The sequence below is a fragment of the Xiphophorus maculatus genome, chromosome 13 (genome assembly GCF_002775205.1).
Source record: "Xiphophorus maculatus strain JP 163 A chromosome 13, X_maculatus-5.0-male, whole genome shotgun sequence".
Lineage (NCBI taxonomy): Eukaryota > Metazoa > Chordata > Actinopteri > Cyprinodontiformes > Poeciliidae > Xiphophorus > Xiphophorus maculatus.
Window position 1 is genome coordinate 11,884,038 of NC_036455.1, and position 16,671 is coordinate 11,900,708.

Consider the following 16,671-nt stretch of genomic DNA (forward strand, 5'->3'; position numbering starts at 1 on the left):
CTGTGACATTGATGAATGATTTCACTTTGAATGTTTCCTGAAACTGTCTAGTAGACATCCTTCATGTATTTCACACCTGATCTCATCAAACTGGATTTGATGCCAAACAGGTAGCATACTCCACCTTGGCTTTTGTTTTATTTGTTGCTGCTATTTCTCTTGGCTCAGTCTTGATTTTTTTCTGTCTTCTTTTTTAAAAATAAATACCTGCCCATGTAAAATATACTTTGAATTTGGCTTATTTTTAAATGATTTGGTGCTGTTTTCTAACTAAATTTAATTTCATATTATTATATTGATTTTAAAAATGTGTGTACTGGATGTTGTGGTGGTGCAGGGGTTAAACACGCAGGACGCAGTAGTTCCACATGTAGCAAACGTGGTCAGTGTTTGTGGAAGTAAACATGAATGGTTCTGGTGGAGCATATCTTGCCTTCTTAAAGTTGGAGTCAGCACGTTAACAGCTTAATCCTTGTTATCGTCCGCCATGGTTATTTTTTTTTTCCGTTTCTGCGTGTCAGGATGCAGAACAGTGACTTTTGTCAAGTATTAATGACGTACAGGTCGGATGAATGCGACCTGGCCGTACAGACACAGGTCACATTTTAAAAGTTCAGACACGTATCGGATTCAGGAACACATATCAAAGTAGTCTGGGTGTCATTTATAAAAAATGCAACATGTATCTGATCTTGTCTGACTGTCATGACAAGATTAGATACATGTTGCATAAAGGTAAAAAAATGTTGGATTTGGGTCACTTCAGGCTGCAGCGTGAATTTATTCTAAAATGACCTCAGGTGTGAGTGTGAGTGAGTGTATACATGGTTACTCATTGTGTGTCTTTGTGTTTCCAGCACTGCAGTTAACTGGGCTGGCAAGCTTTCTACAGTGTTCTTTGCGTGTCCAGGACATTCTGATCAAATAAGTTTTATCTGCCTGAAAAAATAAATATCCAAACACAATGAAAAACAAATTAAGACAGTGTATTGTTGTTTCTGTTTTGGTCTGACAAGGGTCTAGCTTATTAAAGATTACCAACAAATTTATAGCTTATGATTTCTAATCAAATGAATGATACAATGTAATCTGAACCAGAAGTATTTTAGCCTAGAGGGAGTTTCTTTGTCAAAAGAAGAATAAAGTCGAGCAAAGAAGAAAAGCAGGAAATAAAAACAGCTCAGATAATGAATGTTTGGCATCAAATTACCTTTAACAAGATTTAATACCGGATCAATTAACGCATGTTTTAAAGTCACAAAAAAATAATACCCTCAGAAAAATTATTTCAGTTCCCCTAATAGCTTTGCTCATCACTTCAAAGGTGGATCCACCCTGTAGGGGAAATTCATTTCAAATGCTTGACATTTTATTCTTTTAGTCATCAACCACAACTTCTTGGAATGGCAGGTGTGGTTAGGAATGAAGATATACCAGCAAACTAAAAACTTTGTCTCATTTCAGTTCTTCCTTCAGCATAAAATATACATAGAGCACTAGCATACCTAAAAACAGAGAGACATGTTTCTTGCTAAAGTAAAGAAACGGTCTAATGATTACAAGTGTGGGGATAAAAAATGTTTTTTATCTAAATGCTCAGATATTTAGAGCAGAGTTTCACCTCTGCCCGGCTGATCATTGTTATGTCTGCTTTCAATTGGTGATCACACGGCCCCTCCTCCTCACCTGGCTACTTAATGCTCCCTTCATCACCTGCAGTCTGAGGCCTCCACCTTGATCGAAACAGCTTCTCTGGTAGGTTTGTAAAACAGTTGATGTGCTGCTCTCAACCACATGGTGAGAAAATGGTCTCAAAATACCTGTGCTTGTGTAATACTGACAACTTTTGAACTTACAAGGTTTTTTTGTACTTTGTTCAATCAAAATATTGCATGCTGAATTCATTGCTGAATTCATTGCTACACGGACAAAGAAAAAATTGTTTAATAGAAAAAAAACACTTCCTGCAACTACAATACAAAATACAATGTAATTACAATACAAAATAAATGGTTTTCTTAAATTAGGCAGAGTTTAATACATCTTTACAGACTTGCAATGAAGAACTCAAAATGTTTTGAATGCAAACTTGGTTCATTCAATCAAAGTTACTGAACATAATTTTCTCTTCTGCTCTAAACTTGTTAGAGTCCAGATTTGACTTCAGTCTGGTTTCTTGACTGAGTCTCTCAGACAATTCAATGCTGTTGATGGGAGCTGTAAGGTAAAGAAAAAAGAAAAGAAAAAAGTGTTAATCTTTAGACGAATCTACAATATAAATTGTTTATGTTAATAAGCGATAAACAATAAGGGGCAAGGAATTTGTCAATAAATCAAATGCAAGATCCATCACACTTTTAAGAAGTGCTAAAATGAGAATAAATAAACAAATCTGGGAAAAGATAGATTTACACTTCATCTGAGTCTTGCTCATTACTTGTACTGAAAATGGTAAATACAGAACCCCAAAATTATTTTTGGGAGGTTTCCTTACCTTTCCTATTTTTGATGACTGTAAATCCAACAGCAGCAACAATTATAACAAAAACCCCTGCAGCAGTGATCCCAACTATCATGCCGATGGGCTTTTCTGGACAGAAAAAAAGACAACAGATACAGATAAACATGTTTACTAAGAGATGCATAAACTGTAGATTAAGCTCTACTGAAAACTGTTAAGAAATCAGTATATAATAGTACTAGGGAATAATATCTTGAAAGTCTGTTACTGGATTTATAAAGTAATTTTAACCTCTTTTGAAGAGGTTCAATAATGCAGGAGAATAAAGTTGCATTTGAATGGCAGATAAACCCTTTCAGTGCAAGGGTTGTCAGAGCAATCAGGGTTAAAATGACAAAAAAACGAAGATGTGTTGTTGAAAAAGTTGTGTTAATTAAACTTAAAAACATTATAACAAACAGAACATCTTTTCTTACCCTCTTCATTATGTTTCTGCGTCTTTCCCCAGTTGCTTTGGATCTTTTCTTTCTCCAGTCTGCTGACAACATCATCTTTGACATCCACCAGATGAAACACACACTCGTATCTTTCCCAATCTTCAGGGTTCACAGATGAAACATTAATGTCTGTTCTCATCTGGAAGGTGTTGTCCTGGTTACAGAGGATCTCTGTTTTGTCCACACCGTCCTGAATCTCCTCTCCATCCTTCCTCCAGAACATCGCAGCTTTGTTGGGATAGAAACCAGTAGCGGAGCAGCTGACTGGAGAGTCAGGAGACTTCTGGAGGAGAAACACTGAGGGAAGAACTGAGGAGACAGATGGCAGCTTGAGATCTACCATCAAATTATTTTCTATTATGTAAAACTGAATTTTAAAAAAAAAATGTATGGAACGCTTGTATTTCCTGCGGAGGATGAGAAGAGCACACCTGCCCCCGCCCATCCTCAAGACGTTCTACAGAAGCACCATAGAGAGCCTTCTGACCAGCTGCCTCTCTGTGTGGTGTGGAGGCTGCAGCGCCTCCGACTGGAAGAACGTGAGGAGAGTGGTGCGGACAGCAGAGAGGATCATCGGGGCCCCCCTTCCCTCCATTCAGGACATTTCATCCCAGCTCTGTGTGTCCCGAGGCCGAAACATCGTCAGTGACCCCTCACACCCCCACCATGGACTGTTCTCCCTGCTGCCCTCTGGAAAGAGGTTCTGCAGCATCCGGTGCAGGTCCACCAGGTTCTGAAACAGCTTTTTCCCACTTGCCATCAGACTGCTGAACTCTTAACTGGACTGCACTTAAAATCTGGTCTCCACTTTATACCTTGCACATGTACAGAGCTAAATAACTTCTATTTTACTGTCAGTCCTGCACTTTATATTTTATATTCATATTTATATTCATATTTTATACTGTATTTTATTTTATTTTATTCTGGAGTAACCTCACAACATTGGAACCTCAAAACACTGTCCTGAGCCGTATGCAACGAAATTTAATTCTGTATACACCCTGTGCATGCAAAATGACAATAAAGTCAGTCTAAGTCTAAGTCTGAGTCTAAGAAATGTGAAAATCATGAAAAACTCTAAAAGCAGTTAGAGACACAAAACAATATCACTTTTTTTCATAAAATATTTAGCTCTGAGATAGACGAAAAAATCACAAACAGTATAATCATTAACAAAAAAACATGACAAAGGAAGTAAATGATACAAGAGAAATCATGAATACAATTAAAAAATAAATCTTTTGGGAATGAATGACTAAAACTGTCTGTTTTATAAATTAATAATTATCCTGACAACAATGTACAAATAAAGAAGAAAACAAAGAGGAGCAGATTACACAGTTAAGTTGTAACAGTCTGGAAAAAATTATCCACTCCAGATTTATGTAGCTCAGATTTTGGTGGTTTTTATGGCCCGTCCAACATGTTGTAATCAACTGATGAAATGTCAGTTTAAGTTTTAATGTAATTTTTTCAGTATACTGAATCTGTGTAAATGTGACACTAGAAATGTGACCACTGCGCTCTATCTCAGCCTGGTGAATGTAAAATGTTTGATCACACCATGAGGCTCCGACTCACCGGTGCTCTGCAGAGGGCCTTCGTTATTGGCCATATATTTCTTCAGCCAATCAGGGCATATTTGATTTAAGAAGTCCTTGTTGCGCTTCAAATGGTATGTAGATTCATCAGCTTCCCATTTTGGTTTGATGCTGGCAGCCTGGGGAGTTTGAGGAATCCATGTCAACTTCTTTGGGTCAAATTTGATGAAGTCGGCTCCATTATATCCAAACTGTAAAAACGAGGTGGTTTCTTTTGTCTTTTCCTCCCATTTACAGCCAATAATAACCTGTAAAATGTGAACAGCTGGAGGAGAAAACAGAAACTGAGATTATGGAACAAATTTATTAATGGTAAGTCATTGCAGCTCAATTATGAATATGAGTCTCTTTGCTGTACCTTCACTCTGGTTCAGGTCCGTTAATATTCCCATCTTAACCTTGAGATAATCAGACATTATTTCAAAACATTGTTCAATATACCAATCAGCAATCTGTGACTCAATGTTTATTAATTTTTGACCATATTTTGGGTTTGCTCTAATATTTTTGTTGCTGTCGCAGTAACTTGTTGGCAGCTTATCCACCTGGGTGGTGGTTACAAAGTCTGGAAAATGAGGGAGTCCAGAAGAGGCAGTAACCAAAACTGTCAGCGAGTGTTTTTCTAGAAGAGAGGTTTAAATGTTCAGCACGATACAGACATGTTCGACTTCAGCAGGTTTTTGAATGGAGCAAATTATGAAAGTCAAAGTAAACTACAAGGGATAAAAATAGACAAGATTTTTAAAAAGGGAAAAACAAAAGCTTACCAGGTGATGAAGTGCCACATAACAGCAGAAAAATTAACATCCTCATGTTGTCACACAAAAGATAAGTGGTGATGTTAGGACTGAAATCCTTTACTTTTCCTCAGAAACTGTTCATCTAAAAGGAAAAGAATGTCCTTTTGAGAATCCTTGCTTCGTAAAATAGAAAATGTGTAACAACCAGAAAGAAAAGCGATGAAACCTGATTGTATAAATTGTCCAAACTGATGAGCATCAGCACCACATCTGGTGCGTCATTTCAAATGATCCGGTCCTGATTTTATGGCTTCCTCACAACAAAGAACAGCTGTTTTCTTGAAAGACGGCCTCTCACCACCAAGCACCGACAGAGCACCGAACTTTACTGTATAATATCTGAAGGTGGTTTAACTTGCAAATGAAAATTGCAAATTTTAAAAATTAGATTGGTTTTAACACAGAAATTAAAGTTCATGAAGTTGATATAACAACAAGAAACAAGTTGTCTAATCATTGTTTTTTTAAGTTCATTAATGGCAAATTGTGAGTTTTAACTTAAGGCAAGGCAACTTTATTTATATAGCACCTTTCAGCCAAAGACAATTCAAAGTGCTGGTACAACAAAGTTAAAAACAACATACAACAAGAAGATAATAATAATTAAATTAAATTAAAAACCAAGCAGATTAAAAATAAAGATTACAATTTAGAATATAGTTTAAAGAAAAGTGTAACAACCAGAACTTAATGCTGTAATTTAAACCAAGTAATTATTTCACAATATATGTATGGGAAAAAAACTGCCTCACATAGTAATAGAGAACATATTTCTCTATTATTTTTACTCAAGTTAAAATAACAACTTATTTTACATAATTCTTGTTTCAAATTGCATGAACAATAATTCTGATCATATAATGAATTTCATTAAACACCACAATGAATTCTGCTCAAAAACATTTAGTGTGAACAGAACATTATCCTCAAGCTTTGCAAACTGTCAGCTGCATTAAAATAAACATTTGCCTTAATAACAAACAAGAGGCAGATCAATGATCAATGATCAATGATCAATCACTTCCATCTCAGGATACAAAAACATGCCGCTAAGCACACTGGGAAATTGCTCCCTCTCTTGTCTTTTTCTTCTTGCTGTTTTTTTTTATGCTAACCTAAAAATTCCAGTTTACTCAGCTCTTGTAGTTTTGACAAAATTAATAAAAAAAAATTTTAACACAACTTACTACTTACTGTAAGTTTATCTTTTCACAAACTCACACATTTAGGTTCAAACTCATATCTGATAAATTTAATTTATTTAAAGAGTAGGAGACAGTAGAAACAACTAAATTTGACTCAAATGTTTTGCAGTGTTCAGGCTCATCAGCCTCACCTTCATTTTTAGGACTTCGGTCTGCCAGTCACTAAACATTTGTCGTGAAGCCGGTTTGTCACCTTAGCAACCATTTCTATCCTGCATTGATGAAATGAGGAAGTTATGGTTAAATACTAACCTTCAGTGAACTCCTGGCATTAATTTATGCTAAAAGTGCACTACGTCAACATTTCATGTTTGGACAATAATCTGTATTTTCTATTTGTACCAGATGTAACTAATGTAACTGAATTGTTTGTGTCATGATTTGCAGCATTTTTGTCATTTTCATCATTTCTGTCAGGTGATGGTGGAGTTGCTGGACAAGCCCATATAAATGTAAGAAGATTTCTGCCATGTCACTTGCAGCTTCATGTAAAAAGTTTGTATTTAGAAAGAAATTTTGTGAACTACAGTATCTGCTCATCTCACCTTAATTACTGTTGGCTGGGTGAGCTGTTTGTGTTTGGTTAGGGATGTAAGGGATTGTAATGAGAGCTTGGGAGACAAGGACCAACTGGTGACAGCAGGCAACAGAGAACAACAGATGATCTGATAAAGAAACAGACGAACAAAGGAGCGTTGTGTGAAGTGCATCAATCCTTTCACTGATTTACCCTTATTGCTGCTGTTAGTATTTATCGTCTTTTAGCTCCTGTGTGGCTTGAGCTCACTAAGAATCTGAATCCAGGCCCCCGATCAGCAAACCATTCATCATTTCTTTATGTGAATACTTGAATATATATGTAATTACATCAAGTATGTAGGGATTAACACACCTAACACTTACAAAGTGAAACCAGATTTTTGTCTTTGCTAAAACCTGCTTATCAAACCGCATATCAGATAAAGTTCAGACTTGTTGAAATAGATTTGATCCAATGACGTTTTTGTTTCTGAGTGGTTGAAACTCTTTACATGGAGGTGAATTTACACAGTATAAAATAACTTTCTTTAGAAAAACACAATATAGATTTGTGGCTAAGCTAAGAAACAAACTTTGGGTTTGGAAAAAACCCAAAGGTTGGGGGTGGGACTAATGACCGGGCCCTTTATACACAAATAATAAAGCTCATGATAATTTAACTTTACAACACAGACATGCCCGCAACAGCGGAGTTTACAAGTTTCACCACCACAGAGAGCGACTGTCATTCTGAAATCCATCTGACATGAAGTACAACAAACCAAGAGAACAACAGAAACATCAGGCTACTGGTCACTAATGATGAAACAACGCAAATTCAAATCAGTTCAAAACCAAGGATAGCGATCAGATCATTTTAACTCTTCATCAATTTCAACTGAAGCTATGTTTATTGTTGTTGCAATGAACCAAGCAAGCAGCAGCGCGTGTTGAAGCGCGTACGCAGCGTCTTTCGCCGCATGCGCAGCGTGTCGCAGCCCCTCATGCACCTCTGGATGTTTGTAACTCAGCGCGGATTGGCTTGTCCTTGCTCTATTTTTCCATCCTTTTCAGTTTGCCTCTCCATGGAGCTCCACTCTTGTTAACTTAGTCCGTAAAAATGCTCTATCTAGTTTGCCATCTGTTGCCAAGTGACTGATGATGACGTTGGTGGATGGCTGGTGACAAGCTTTACCCAGAATACACTTGGAGACGATATGGATGATCCACTTGTAAATTTGGATCAAGTGGATCCAAATTTACAAGTTTTATTCAATATTTTACACCCACTATGTCACTAAAATCAGTCGGTCTTGTAAAGTTTTTAGCAACCATGAATCAACAATGACGGGGGCAGCCCTACTATATACTGGGGCCCCATCTTATATAATCCTACATACACCATACTTAACAGCAGAGGTCCCACCTTTTCCAGCTCTCATAACACGTAATAAAGGCTTGGATTCCTGAAGTCATATTCTGGCCCCTGGCCCTCTAGGCCAAGGCCAGGGGCCCGCCGCCACCCCGCCCCCCTGAAGCTCCGCCCCTGCTTGGTGTAGATATGAACCTTCAGTAAACTTTTGAATATTGTATCAGCCAACCCTGCAAGACCTTCTTCTATCCTCAACATTTCCCAAATCTTCCCAATTCTCCCCCTCTCAGACCCAGGAAAGCTGGTCCATGTCTTTGTCTTCTCCACATGCCCACCAAACTGAGGAGCACTTTCTTAGAGGTTTATTGATATCTCTTTTATTTTGTTATTTATCCATTATAAATGTTTGTTTTGTTGTTAGCCCTTTGAGACTGCAAAATCAAAAGAGCAATATCAGTATAGCGTATTATTTGTACTATTGCACTCCTAAAAGGGGCTGTAAATAGTCGTTTCGATCACAAATGTTAGGGTTTTGCAGACAGGAACTTGGAAAGAGCATGAGAAAAGATTCATTGAAATAAAATAGAAAACTTGCCAGACAGAAGAAGGGCAACAACTGTTATTAAGAATAATTGTCAAAGCTTTACTAGTTTGAAAAACATGCCTCAAAAAATAAAATGCTGAAATAGAGAAGATAAAACAATAAAAAAAATAATCCACAGAAAAATGGAAAGTATTAGTAAGAATTTAACTTTTCATATTATTTTATAGCATCAATTATTGTAATGCAGTTTGTTCAGTTTGTTAATATGGTAGTTTAAAATTTCTAAGCTTAGTGTAATTTAATAACACATTCTGTGAGTTTTGTATTTACAAAAAGGCAGTGAAGAGAAACTGAGAAGAATCTGTGAGGAAGAAGAGAATATTTTAATGGGACAGTAACAACCTGAATACAAAAACAAACATAAAAGTTTCATAGCCTGTTGGACAAGTTTGATTACAGAGAAACTGAGAAGAAGCTATGAGGAAGAACAGAATATTTTAAAGGTACGGTAACCTGAACACAAAAACAACATTAAAAGTTTCACAGCCTGTCGGACAAGTTTGATTAAAGAAGACAACACATCTGTGGTTTGCAGTGAATCTGTCTCTCCTTACAGGCACTTCTTCCTCACATCATTGTTTTCATGAAACCTTCAAAAAAACACGGGAGATTTGGTAGCTGTTTTATTTATGACAGAAAGAATAGAGAATAAAGAATAGTATTTGCCACCTGTGTAAACTGCTGGCATTTATAATATAAATATATGTTGTATTTCTAATATTAATATATAATATTGCTTTGTTTCTAAGGTAAGCTCTCGTGTCAGATAATCTAACTCAAAGTTAGGGAATAGTTAAAACTCTTTAAGATTTACAGAATCTTGGTTAGCCTTCATAGCCGAGGCTGAGCCCCATATTACACCAAGCACTATAGACAATATTAGCTGGCATTTTGCCGGTGGTCATAATACAGTATAGTAATATTCTATTCACAAAATATAAGCAATAATATGTTCGAGCCCTCACGTCAACAGTCCGTCAATTTGAACAAAAATATTCCACAGTGCTGAGGCTCCTTGTGCTATTTTGGTTTAGCCAAGTAGGAGAGACGACCGCTCCAAAATGGATTTTTAATATGTCTATTCTTGTATCATCTTGCTGAAAACCATGTGACTGAAAACAAACAATTCCTTGCATTACATTGCATCACTGCTTCATTTTGTCTGTTGGTTTTCAAAACAAAAGTGTGATGAGCTGCTGCTTTGTGGGTTGTTGTTGGTAGTTTTGCCTGTGAATCAGCAGAGATAATGTCCCAAAAATGAACTTTGGGACATTATTGAATTGTAGCATGTTTGAATTTCCGTACCTGCTGTGATCCAAAATGTTGGTACAGTACTTCAAGTTGCGTGTGAGAAATGTTTAGATTTTAGCCCCAAATGCTATGGGCAGAACCTTTTTTTAGAAGTTACTGGTGTAAGTTCAACACCAGTAACCTCATTCTATTCACAACTGGTCACCTCCAGAAGTGAGGAGGTGCCTGGTGAATATTAATTAATGTTCTAAATGTTAGACATAGCGTTGTTTAGGGCCCATCTAAGATTCTTTTGTCCCTTCTTGGTCTGAGGACCAATATGGTGAAAACTTAAGATTTTCTATTTGTGACGTTTGTTCTCACAGTTGGAAGCAAAAATATACATTTATTTGAAATGTATATTCATGATATATATGATCTAGTCATTTTGGTCATGTTTCTAAATGTAATTAAGTTTTATAAAGCTTGCTACCAAAACAAATTCACACATGCACATACTTCAGTTATGATTTATTTTTAAAAAGCATCCATTTATATATATAAAAAACCCACACATCTCTTAGTAGTTTCTTAGACAGAAAAAAAGACAGTCACATGAAAGCAATCACTGGTCAACAGTCTGACCTGATTTCACTGTTTAAATGTTTATCTCTTTCAACACTATAGACAAAATGATTTGGTTAAATAACTTTGATAGTCAACATCAAAATAAGATATAAGATAAGTTTTCAGATAGTTTTTTCTAGGTGTGATGATTCAACATTGACCTTTTATAGGCTGGAGTAAGACTTCAGAGGAGAATAAAAAAATAGGGTAAAATGTTAATAAGTCATTTAGTTATTCAGCTTGATTATTTTCAGCACAGCACTTGCATATCAATTTCTGTTTGCTTTATAGCCTAGAATGTTGTTCAACTCTTGGCTCAGGCTTGATTTTGTTTGCATCTCTTTGCTAAAACAGAAACCAGAACCTTATCTCTAGTTTCAGTGAACTGTTTATTTCTTCTTTTCCTTTTTAGATAAGTCTGGTAAAACCTAAGAAGGTTTCTCTCTGTCATTTGTTGTGGTAGGACCTTCAACAAAAATAGCCTCTGATGTTATTTGGTAGAGAAAAATACAGACTTTCATTATGTCATGTATTCGTTTGTATGTTTTATAATAGGCAGATGCATAATTTAAAAATAATATTGTGCAATATAGTTGTAAAATGTGAGTAAACATAGATAGAGCTACTCAAAACTTTGAGACATGACATTAAACCCACACCATTTAGCATGTTAAGTTTGCTCCGTTAAATTATTGCCAGTAATCTTCATTTAACGTGATCCTGGAATTTCCTGTAGATTATATGTGCAGTTAACAGGACATCTGGATATGACACAAGTCCAGCATGCCTCATGGTGAAGTGCTTTTTGTTACCAGTTTCTTAAAGAGAGGCTGTTTCAGAGGCTGTAAGATACAAAATATGTCATTAATCTGCTCATTCTGAACAAAACTTAGTGAATATAGGACAGCAAAGGTCAGAAAGTACTTACATGGTGTAGAAGATCTCTCTATACTGTGTGTCACTAAATAATGGAAGAATGATAATTTGGGTAATGTTAAATATAAAAGATCATAGACATTTGACTATGTAAATAACTATCAGATTTACTAAAGTATTCTACTATAATTAGATGTCATAGTACAGTGTAACTTTCTAATTCACTTTTATAAATAATGGCACTCTTTAAGTGTCTTACCATTCCTCTTTTTGAAAGCTGTGGATGATAAAGCAACGATGATGATGACGATAACACATCCCATTGTAGCAATGACAGCGATGCTGGTTGTTGTTAACAGACCTGTTCAGGAAACATTATACTGGTTTCTTGGTTTTGGTTTTAACTTAAGTTAAGAAACATTTACAACTTTAATCTTAGAAAGAAAACTGTGTATTAGTAAGGTTGAGCATCATCCATAATGGCCTATTTAAACTCAAATAGCAAATGACAAATTACACTAATGACAATCACATCTTAGTTTTAACTAAGAGGAAGCTAAGCCCTCATGTATCAAATGACAAAAAAATAAAATAACCAAAAGATGAAGTACTTAGTATATTGCTATGTATTTTTAGTCATTACTTAAATCTTTTACCACTTTTAGTGCTTTTCTATGAAATAAGGGGGAAAAAATTATCCAATCAAATATTTTTATTACCTTCATTTTTGGGATTGTTGCTTCTGATTGAATCTTGGTCCAGTTTGGTAACAACATAATTTTGCACACCAGAGAGTTGAAATACGCATTCGTATCTCCCCCAGTCTTCAGGTGGGATTTTCAGAGCTTCCAGGTAGACACTCATCTGAAAGGATCCATCATCATTGGGAAGAAGATCTCCATGTTCTACCCCTTCATGAATCTCCTCTCCATCTTTCCTCCAGAACATAATGCCTTTGTCAGGGAAGAAACCTGTTGCATGGCAAGTGACTGGAGAGGAGGGAGACTTCTGGAGCAGAAACACTGAGGGAAGAACTAGAGAGATATTGCCACTATTACATTAGGTCATTTTGCATGATTATTAAGCCATTTGTCCTCGTGATTTTTGTCATTATAGTCAAGAAATGCCTGATAGACCAAAATGGATAAAATAGATTTAAAGAGGTGGTAAGCAGGCCCAGATAAAATAAAAAGAAACTGTATATCTAAAAGGCCAATTGATTTTACCTTTTCTGCTCAGATAAGATTTTCCATATTTCACAAATACTTTTAACAATGGCAGGCACCCATTTTGGAGTATGTACTTTGCAATCTCATATTTGGTTTTGTCTGCATTCCATTCATCTATTATGACTTCCGCCTTTGAATTTGTTGCAAACCATGTCTCTGTCTTTGTGTCTAATGTGATAAAGTCTTCTCCATTGTTACCGTACTTTACATGACCAAAAGTATTATCAGTTTCTTCATCCCAGTCACAGCGAATAATTTGCTGAATTATCTCCTTGCCTGAGGAAAACAGAGAACATACCATGTTTTAAATATACCATAGTACCATCACAAATCCCACCTGATAATCAGAATGTCATTTTTTGTGTTTTTAATATCTGTAATTTCTGAAGCAAAGATTTGCCTGATCTAAATACAAATTATGATTAATCTAAATGGGTAAAAAAGAAAAAAAAGAAGAAAACATTTTAGTTGTAACATACCTTCTGATTGGTTTGACCAGGTATTAAAATTCTTAGTCTGAGTTCTGAAGAGATCTTTGTATCCCAAGCACGCCTGGACAGACAATTTCCAGTCCTCTGGGTGCTTTTTTACATACTCTTTCAGCCAGTCTTGATTGATATGCTTTACATTGTCATCATGGTAAGATGCTAAAAACCCTTCAAAAACATCCATCACTCCATACTCTGGGAAATTGGGAACTCCTGGATACAGGAAATGATCCATCTCCAGATAATACGTTTCTGTCAGAAGAACAAATTTTTTTCATTTAGTACAGTGGGGAGAACAAGTATTTGATACACTGTTGATTTTTCAGGTTTTCCCACTTGCAAAGCATGTAGAAGACTGTAATTTTTATCATAGGTACTCTTCAACTGTGAGTGATGGAATCTAAAACAAAAATCCAGAAAAATACAATGTATGATTTTTAAATAATTAATTCCCATTTTATTGTGTGAAATAAGTATTTGATCATCTATCAACCAGTAAGACTGTTGGCTCTCACAGACATGTTAGTTCTTCTTTAAGAAGCCCTCCTGTTCTCCACTCATTACCTGTATTAATTGCACCTGTTTGAACTCGTTACAGACACCTGTCCACACACTCAATCAATCAGACTCCAGCATCTCCACAATGCCCAAGACCAGAGAGCTGTGTAAGGACATCAGGGATAAAATTGTAGACCTGCACAAGGCTGGGATGGGCTACAGGACAATAGGCAAGCAGCTTGGTGAGAAGGCAACAACAGTTGGTGCAATTATTAAAAAATGGAAGAAATACAAAATAACGGAAAATCTTCCTCGGTCTGGGGCGCCATGCAAGATCTCACCTCTGATCTTGAGGAAGGTAAGGAATGAGCCCAGAACTACACGGCAGGACCTGGTCAATGACCTGAATAGAGCTGGGACCACAGTCTCAAAGAAAACAATCAGTAACACTCTACGCCGTCAAGGATTAAAATCCTGTAGTGCACGCAAGGTGCCCTTCCTCAAGCCAACGCATGTCAAAGCCCGTCTGATGTTTGCAAATGACCATCTGAATGATCCAGAGGAGGAATGGGAGAAGGTCATGTGGTCTGATGAGACAAAAATAGAACTTTTTGGTTTAAACTCCACTCGTCATGTTTGGAGGAAGAAGAATGATGAGTACAACCCCAAGAACACCATCCCAACCGTGAAGCATGGCGGTGGAAACATCATTCTTTGGGGATGCTTTTGTGCAAAGGGGACAGGACGACTGCACCATATTGTGGGAAGGATGGATGGGGCCATGTATCGTGAGATTTTGGTCAACAACCTCCTTCCCTCAGTAAGAGCACTGAAGATGGGTCGTGGCTGGGTCTTCCAGCATGATAACGACCCAAAACACACAGCCAGGGCAACTAAACAGTGGCTCCGTAGGAAACATCTTAAGGTCCTGGAGTGGCCTAGCCAGTCTCCAGACCTGAATCCAATAGAAAATCTTTGGAGGGAGCTTAAAGTCCGTGTGGCCCAGCGACAGCCCCGAAACCTGAAGGCTCTGGAGGAGATCTGTATGGAGGAGTGGGCCATAAATCCCTGCTGCAGTGTGTGCAAACCTGGTCAAAAACTACAGGAAACATCTGATCTCTGTAATTGCAAACAAAGGTTTCTGTATCAAATATTAAGTTTCGTTTTTCCGGTGTATCAAATACTTATTTCACACAATAAAATGGAAATTAATTATTTAAAAATCATACATTGCATTTTTCTGGATTTTTGTTTTAGATTCCATCACTCACAGTTGAAGAGTACCTATGATAAAAATTACAGTCTTCTACATGCTTTGCAAGTGGGAAAACCTGAAAAATCAACAGTGTATCAAATACTTGTTCTCCCCACTGTATATGAATTGCAATTTTTAGTATTTTTTTTAATCTACAGTATAAGCTGTAGTATTGAATGTGCATGTGAAACATAAAAAGTAAAAAAAATATATATTCTCTGCTCCTCCTTATATTGATGAAAACTAAAAAGTCATTAACTTTCAGATATTTCAGAGTTGAGAAAATAACTGACATCTGTTACCTTTGAACAGAAGCAGGTCTGTTTCACTTTTAGTTATAAAAAATTCCAAATCATCAAAAATTTGTTCACCTGTTGAATTATTGAAATGTTCTTACCTCCAGATGCAGCATTCTGTAAAAGCAGCAGCAAAGCTATCACCTTTATCATTTTTGTACAGATGGTTTGAAAATGAGAAAGTGAGCAGAAGAGTGCTTTAGTTGATGTGTCCAAAATCATTTCCTGCTTTTCTTCTTATCGTCACAAGATGGTGATGGAGGTGTGTTCAAGTTTGACTAACAACCAATGGGTTATTTTTGTGTTCCTTTTTAGTTTTTACAGCATTTATGACAACATTGGTCTATTGTGCTAATGTAAAACTTCTTATATGGTATGTTAAATCTGAATCAGTTTTAGCCTTTAACATGTTTGTTAAAATGCTCTACATCTGAAATGACTAACTCCACAGTGATTGAACAAAAATGAAATAACCTCCTGGTGGGTTTTTCTGAAAAAAACTAAACTAAGAAATTGCACAATAGTGAATGTAAAACCACATTAATACCTGAATGTTTTTCCATTATATGGTAATATATCACTACAAATTTGCGTTAACCACTGAGCAAGAAATGTACCGACTTTAGGGAGATTCCCTGTGTATCATGGGACTGCAAAGACCAGGAAGTACCAACACTTGCAAAGCAAGTAATTGTTGATTCAAGATTAAGTAACAAGAAAACAATTTATGCTCATCTTATTTCTATTATTAGTATATTTTTTTCTGAAAAAGTGCCTGACCTGGTTTTATTTGGTTTATATTTAGAAGACATGAACATGTATGAAAAGTTAAACTAATATTTCTCTAAAACTCAGTAATTTAAACTGACAAAGATTTAATTTTGACTAAGCTTCAGTATAAGTAAACAATTTGAATTTTATTCAAACAGAGCCATAAAAGTTTAATATTGGATCTTCCTCTATTCTATTTAGATATTCTATTCAATATTGCTAAGAATTGAACTGCTATATCAGTTCAATTCTTTCAATTCACTTTTAGGAAAACTACTATGAATAATTACTAAAATGGTTTTGAATATAAACCATAAATGTTTTGAAAATTAGATCTGA

At 36.1% G+C, this 16,671-nt stretch overlaps 2 protein-coding genes across 3 annotated transcripts; both read right to left on the reverse strand.

The window, feature by feature from the left end:
* Positions 1-1,970: 1,970 nt before the first annotated feature.
* LOC102224435 (major histocompatibility complex class I-related gene protein-like) lies at positions 1,971-5,549 on the reverse strand. Its single transcript, XM_023344389.1, has 6 exons — positions 5,330-5,549; positions 4,921-4,960; positions 4,543-4,827; positions 2,938-3,267; positions 2,495-2,590; positions 1,971-2,217 (listed from the first exon to the last, which is right to left on the reverse strand). Exons 2-6 carry the CDS (start codon positions 4,952-4,954, stop codon positions 2,099-2,101), a joined length of 864 nt encoding a protein of 287 aa, XP_023200157.1. The 5' UTR covers positions 4,955-4,960; positions 5,330-5,549; the 3' UTR covers positions 1,971-2,098.
* A 5,257-nt stretch (positions 5,550-10,806) lies between these two features.
* Positions 10,807-15,769, reverse strand: LOC102224690 (major histocompatibility complex class I-related gene protein-like). Of its 2 annotated transcripts, none has more exons than XM_023344399.1 (7): positions 15,663-15,769; positions 13,504-13,764; positions 13,223-13,300; positions 12,515-12,829; positions 12,055-12,156; positions 11,848-11,880; positions 10,807-11,761 (listed from the first exon to the last, which is right to left on the reverse strand). In XM_023344399.1, the coding sequence occupies exons 1-7, from the start codon at positions 15,712-15,714 to the stop codon at positions 11,739-11,741; spliced, it is 864 nt and encodes a 287-aa protein (XP_023200167.1). In that variant the 5' UTR covers positions 15,715-15,769; the 3' UTR covers positions 10,807-11,738. The 2 variants fall into 2 exon arrangements, with proteins under 2 accessions (XP_023200167.1, XP_014327658.2); XM_014472172.2 differs by having other exon boundaries at positions 13,022-13,300.
* Positions 15,770-16,671: the final 902 nt, after the last annotated feature.

Coding starts and splice junctions, on each gene's coding strand:
- LOC102224690 (XM_014472172.2), bottom strand. CDS start 15,714: ATGATAAAGGTGATAGCTTTGCTGCTGCTTTTACAGAATGCTGCATCT. Junction 13,765..15,662: donor ACAGAATGCTGCATCTGGAG/GTAAGAACATTT, acceptor TTCTTCTGACAG/AAACGTATTATCTGGAGATG. Junction 13,301..13,503: donor CTGGTCAAACCAATCAGAAG/GTATGTTACAAC, acceptor TGTTTTCCTCAG/GCAAGGAGATAATTCAGCAA.
- LOC102224435 (XM_023344389.1), bottom strand. CDS start 4,954: ATGGGAATATTAACGGACCTGAACCAGAGTGAAG. Junction 2,591..2,937: donor GCAGAAACATAATGAAGAGG/GTAAGAAAAGAT, acceptor TTTTCTGTCCAG/AAAAGCCCATCGGCATGATA. Junction 2,218..2,494: donor AGTCATCAAAAATAGGAAAG/GTAAGGAAACCT, acceptor TTTACCTTACAG/CTCCCATCAACAGCATTGAA.